The 6,000-nt window shown below is 55.4% G+C and overlaps 1 protein-coding gene and 1 long non-coding RNA gene across 3 annotated transcripts in view; one reads left to right on the top strand and one right to left on the bottom strand.

The window, feature by feature from the left end:
- Positions 1-1,031: 1,031 nt before the first annotated feature.
- Positions 1,032-1,832, bottom strand: LOC123380350. Its single transcript, XR_006585972.1, has 2 exons — positions 1,415-1,832; positions 1,032-1,325 (listed from the first exon to the last, which is right to left on the bottom strand). It is a non-coding gene; the product is annotated as an uncharacterized LOC123380350 (long non-coding RNA).
- Positions 1,833-1,878: 46 nt separating this feature from the next.
- NPR3 (natriuretic peptide receptor 3) overlaps positions 1,879-6,000 on the top strand; it is a 78,617-nt gene continuing 74,495 nt past the window's right edge. The window contains exons 1-2 of one of the 2 annotated variants that reach the window (XM_006928064.5): positions 1,879-2,010; positions 2,474-3,584. In XM_006928064.5, the coding sequence (XP_006928126.1) occupies positions 2,828-3,584 (757 nt within the window). In that variant the 5' untranslated portion in view covers positions 1,879-2,010; positions 2,474-2,827. Of the gene's footprint in view, positions 2,011-2,206; positions 3,585-6,000 lie in introns of those variants that run through there. The other variant, XM_003981473.6, reaches the window with a different exon arrangement.

Genomic DNA, 6,000 nt, shown 5'->3' with positions numbered 1-6,000 from the left:
CGTGACCCTCGGTGCCGGTGGGGCAGAGGCCTTCACGCCCGGTGCCACTGAAACCCCAGACTCTCCTAATAAACCCACACCACATAGTGTGCAGAATCATATCGCCATTGGCTGGTGTTCCCCAGACGCAGGGCACAGAAAGCAGTAATAGGAAACCTTGGTTCCTTCACGTCTCCTGGCAACCAGTTTCAAAATCCATTTAAGACCCAAGGAATTCGTGATATAGTCGTGTTCTCTTTTTTCTTTCTTTCTTTCCCTTTTCTTTCTTTCTTTCTTTCTTTCTTTCTTTCTTTCTTTCTTTCTTTCTTTCTTTCTTTCTTTCTTTCTTTCTTTCTTTCTTTCTTTCTTTCTTTTCCTTCCTTCCTTCCTTCCTTCCTTCCTTCCTTCCTTCCTTCCTTCCTTCCTTCCCTCCCTCCCTCCCTCTTCCTTCCATCCTCTTTCTTCCCAGGAGTTCAGGGAGGATTTAATTGCTGTGAAGTGCTAAATCTAATTTCCAGTATGTGCGAATTACCTCTTTGTGGAATTAAAATTTTATACAGATGCCTCTTTTGCTGCTGATTTGCAGCTCTGATTAAATAAATGAGAGTTCATGCAGGGGTTGGAAGGTCCTACTTGGAAGTTTTAGGGATCATGGTGCATAATCTGAAATCTAAATGACCCAGAGAGTGAAATGTTATCCATAATCACACTTCCGGTGCCAGAAAGAGCGTTAAGGAGGTGCTTTAAATGGCAACAAGCGCTGTTACTTGAAGTCGCCACGTCTCCTTAAATCCCAGTTTGCCTTTTCACCGTCACAAATAAGAGCGATTGCTGTTTGGGGCCTCCGTGTTTAAAAGAAAAAAAAAAAGAAAGAAAGGACAAAGAAAAGAAAAGAACAACCAACAACAAACCAACCAAATGCAGCGCCTGGGACGGTGGCACCGGCGATAGCAGTCAGTCGGCTGCAAGTTTCTGCCGAAAGAGGGCGTTGGTCTAAGACTAATAGAAATTCGTGGACACAGACACCCAGTCTAATGAAAGCCCATTTAAAATCATTTTCACCTTATTTTAATTTGTGGCCTTTAAGTATCAGAATTCCCCAGTCCAATGTAGCACGTTCACACTGCAAATGACCTCGGCGTGTTGTCACTTTCATTGGGTCAAGTTCCATTTGGACCTGCCCTGAAGCGCGGCGGACTTCCGCGAGGCTCCTCTGGCCGCTGACTTCACCGCCGTTTCCATCCTTGTCCCCACTGCCGTTGTGGCTGTGACCAGTGGCAAGCCTAGGTCTCCGACACAGGAACCTCTCTCGGCAGTGCAGAACCCGGAGCACAGTGTGTCGCGCGCTGGCGAGGAGAAGCGGTTAGAGCGGAGGGTGGTGCTGCTGCACCCAGGGGACCCTCGAGTGACGATTTAGGGAGGTCTCTTTAGCTACCTGGTTTGGCAAACAAAACCCTGAGGACGCTTCGGAGATGCTCTTCAAACTATTCGCCACTTCGAGAAGCGGAATTCTTCGCTCGCCTTTGGGAGCAACAAGTTTCGCTTTTCTGCTTGCAGCGCGCCGGCTGAGGGGCTTTGCGCGGGGACACTGGAATCCTGGAAACGCTACGACTCCAGCGCGAACCCGCGTGGCCCAGGGGGAGGACGCGGGCGCGTAGCAGGGGAAAGCGGGGTAGGGAGGGGTGTAAATAACGCCTCGGCTAGCTGGGAGTTCTGGGTCCTCGACCGAGCCGTCTGCCCTGGGACCTTGGTCCCTGTTCCCTGACCTTGCGCCAAGGGACCAGGAAGGTCGGTGCCCGCCCCGAGTTGGCGCGTCAGGAGGGAATTTGGCCGGAGTGAGAAAGAGGTGAGAGCGAGCGGGACCTACGGAGTTCTGCAACGAAACTACAAATTTCTAGGACCACCCCTTTCCTCTAATCCAGTTATTTTTTGCATGGTGTGTGTGTGCCTGTGCGCACTTCTTTACTATCAAACACATTTCCCTGTGTAAAGCCTGGAGCTGGGGAAAGCGCTGCCGCGTGCGCGGCCAGGGTAAGGCGGGGAACCCCAGGGGTGGTGCGGTGTGGTGGGGGCTCCCGCCGGTGCGGACGAGGGCGACTGCGGCTTTAAGGCCAAGGCCGAGGGGTAGCTGGGAGCTGTTGGGGTTAGGGACCCGGGAAGGGTGGGAAGGTAGGGGTGCGGGGAGGAGCCCTGATGTAAGAATGTTAATGAGAGGCTCCCCCAGCCCAGCCCCCATCACTCCCCACCCCCACCCACCCCACCCGCTGGAAATACAAGCCCAGCCTCGGAGCGCCTTGTGTGGTAACACGCTCCGCCGCTGCCACGCTATTTAAACGCGGACTATGGATCCAGGAACCGGCGCTAATCAATGAGATCAAATGCGGGGGAGATGCACCGTCAATTACAAGCACTTGGACAAGTCTAACTTTTTTTTTCTTTTCTTTCCTTTTTTTGTTTTGTTTTGTTTTGTTTTTTACAAATACGCTTTCAAAAGCAATCTTAGCAACGCCCAAATAAGAAGCCACCTCTAAGTAAAATAGTATATATAAAGGGAGGGCAAATATATATATATTTATTTATAAGTATATATATATATTACAGGCGTACAGGTTTACACGCGGTGAACTTTTTCTTCCTTCTCTCTCTCTCTCCCTTTTTTAAACGAGTGACATTGCAAAGGACTCTTCCTCTCTGTCTTTTGTTAAGTTAGTGAAAGGGATATTCTATTTTCTTAGAGCGCCCAAGGGGGCGCAGGGACCTCGCAGAGAAGAGTGGGGAGGAAAGAGGAAGGGTGGGTGGGGGGCAGAGGGCGAGTCGGCAGCGAGGGCAAGCGCTTTCCTGCGGCACGATGCCGTCCCTGCTGGTGCTCACTTTCTCCGAGTGCGTCTTGCTTGTCTGGGCGTTGCTGGTCGGCAGCACCGGTGGCGGTGGCGGCGAGGGCGCCAGCCCCGGCGGAGGGCGCCAGGAGAGAGAGGCGCTGCCGCCGCAGAAGATCGAGGTGCTGGTATTGTTACCCCAGGACGACTCCTACCTGTTCTCCCTGGCCCGGGTGCGGCCGGCCATCGAATACGCGTTGCGCAGCGTGGAGGGCAACGGGACCGAGAGGCGGCTTCTGCCACCCGGCACTCGCTTCCATGTGGCTTACGAAGACTCGGACTGCGGCAACCGCGCACTTTTCAGCCTGGTGGACCGCGTGGCGGCGGCACGCGGCGCCAAGCCGGATCTCATCTTGGGGCCGGTGTGCGAGTACGCGGCAGCGCCGGTGGCCCGGCTTGCGTCGCACTGGGACCTGCCTATGCTGTCGGCAGGGGCACTAGCCGCCGGCTTCCAGCATAAGGACACGGAATACTCGCACCTCACGCGCGTGGCACCCGCATACGCTAAGATGGGTGAGATGATGCTCGCCCTATTTCGCCACCACCAGTGGAGCCGCGCCGCGCTGGTCTACAGCGATGACAAGCTGGAGCGGAACTGCTACTTCACCCTCGAAGGGGTCCACGAAGTCTTCCAGGAGGAGGGCTTGCATACGTCTGCCTACAATTTCGATGAGACCAAAGACTTGGATCTGGACGACATCGTGCGCTACATCCAGGCCAGTGAGCGAGGTGAGCAGGAGCGCGCCCCGGGCTTCCGGCCCTAACCCTACCGCTCTCGGCGGCTCTCCCTACGTACCCGTCCGCTCCTCTGCGGAGTCCACTACCCACTGCTGCACAGAGGACAGGGGGAGATCGCGCACACGGGGATTCGCCGGGGCGTGCGCTGTTTGGCTGCGACAGCCTTTGACTATCGCCCTTCCAGGTCTCGGGGTGAATGTAGAGGGCCTGGGGGAGGGGCGTCTGAGCCTGCAGCTCCCGCTTGACCAGGTCCGACAGGTGCTGTCGAACCGCTTGGGCTTTTCTTCCTCCCTCCCCCTTCACCAGCGCCAGTCTAGTGATTGGGGGCGCACTCCGATGCCCTGCTCCAAACATGGTCTGAAAACGTCTCAAGGCCGAAAGAACTTGTTGCCCAGTCGTTTACCGACTTGTCGCCCCCCACTAGTGCGGAAGCGTATGCGGACTCACTGCTGGCTCGCCGCTATTTGGCTAGCTTGGTTGTCCGGTTTTCCTGGCTGCTCCTTCCACAAATCCCAGCTTCCTTTTAAAGGGTCATTGTTTCGCCCTTCTCATTTCTTCTGTGCCCCTTATAAACGAGCTCCTGCGGTTTCCACCAAGAATGCCTCGTTGTGTCTGGACTCAGGTTCACTTAACACCCCCACCCCCGGTGCGTTCGAAACCGCGGTCTCTAAAGCGTCCTGACTGAGGCTTTGCGCGAGAGAGCGCTGGAGAAGCGGGCGCTGTGCTGCTCTTCCAAGTGTACCCCCCCAAGTTTTCTCCCTGGGTCTGTGGAGGTTTGAACAGCCACCTAACTGAACAAAGCTCAAGGTTGAGGATGGCGGCTATGGCTACAGCGAGCGGGTGGAGAAACGGGTGGTCGCGGATACCTAATTGCAGATGCCCCCAATAAGGCCCCTTTTACAGCAGCGTAGGCTGCGTGAAGGTGGGCTGAGGTCCCAGTAAAGTGCGGTTCCCTCCTTCCGGGTGTCAGGTTTGGGGTGCACGGTGCTCAGGGAATCCCACCTCTGCTCCCCCTCGGCGCGCACGCGCCTGGATTGTCAGTGGTGCAGTCCGGGCAAAGCTGCCCACGACCCCACAACCCCACGACCCCACGACCCCACGCGGGGAAGCTAAAGGTGAGAAGGGCTGAGCCAAACACAGGGCTAGCCCACGATTTGGCAAGGCCAGGCGCCTGGACGCTGGCCGTGGGACACAGCGCAACCGGAAGCTGGGGGCCTGAGGAACAGGTGAGAGTGGGCAGAGGCTCCACGGAGGATGGCGCTGTGGCAATCCCTTTTTCCCAGGTTGGCCACTCGGACTCGACTCCGGAGTGAACGCTCTCTTTAGAGGGAGGAGATGGGAGGTGTTGACAGTGGGGATGCACCGCCAAGTTTTGAGCGTTGAACTCCAGTCTGTCTGCGCCGAATCCCTGCCAGACAAGCAGGCGGGGCGCCGGTTTCGCTGATTATGAAAAAGGGCACTTATGTCCAACCGCTGCGGACTTGCCACGCCCGGCGGAGAAACCCACGTTTACTTCTTTCCCCTCTCCCTGTCCCCAGGTTACCGCAGACCCCTGCAGACCTCGGGTTCCTCTGTTCTTCGGAACCTGGTTTTTCAGCTCTTGACTTTCGAGGGCCAGGCGTTTCCAGGGCCTGGCTTTCGAGGCCAGGAAGGGCTGGGAATCGGGGGCGTGTTACCCTGAGGGCGCGGGCCGCGATCCGCCTAGGCGTCTATGCTGCCAAAGCCCTGAAGGTCTAAATGCTGGTGGTGGTGAGCCATGTACACATGGCCTGCGATTCCTGGCCTAGCGGAGCGGTCAGCCCAGAGAAGGACAGGCCCCTCAGCCTCACAATGGTGTGGCTGAGGCGAGGGGTAGAGAGGAACCAGTGCCCTGGTAGGCCTGGGGGCTCAGAGGCCTTGGGCTACAGTCTGGTGCTGCCGATTATTTTAAATCCCGGAGCCTCAGAGCTGTTCCCAGGTCTTTTTGCTGCTGCTTCTATGTTTTTGTTCCACGTTTGAATTTAGTAGTGGAAGTTTGCTGGGCTGAACTGTATGCTTTACAGGTGATAAGGCCACCATGCTTACTCTGAAATACATTTCCAGCAGTGACCTGGTGGAAATATAAATATTCAGAAATATACAACCAAAGTTTCTCTCCTAAGCCTTCACTCCCACCCCCCCATTTCTGTACCCTCAGGAGAGAAAGTTGCTTGATAACAAAGCTCTCTTTGGGCACCTTTTTAAAAAATTAAAAAAAAAATTTTGTTTATTTAATTAAAAAAATGTTTATTTTTGAGAGAGAGACAGAGTGTGAGCAGGGCAGGGGCAGAGAGAGGGGGAGACACAGAACCTGAAGCAGGCTCCAGGCTCTGAGCTGTCAGCACAGAGCATGGTGGGGGGCTTGAACTCACAAGCCCTGAGGTCATGA

The sequence above is a fragment of the Felis catus genome, chromosome A1 (assembly GCF_018350175.1).
Source record: "Felis catus isolate Fca126 chromosome A1, F.catus_Fca126_mat1.0, whole genome shotgun sequence".
Taxonomy (NCBI): Eukaryota; Metazoa; Chordata; class Mammalia; order Carnivora; family Felidae; genus Felis; species Felis catus.
The sequence above is the reverse complement of the archived record's forward strand: the minus strand, read 5'-3'. Positions and strand labels throughout refer to the sequence as shown.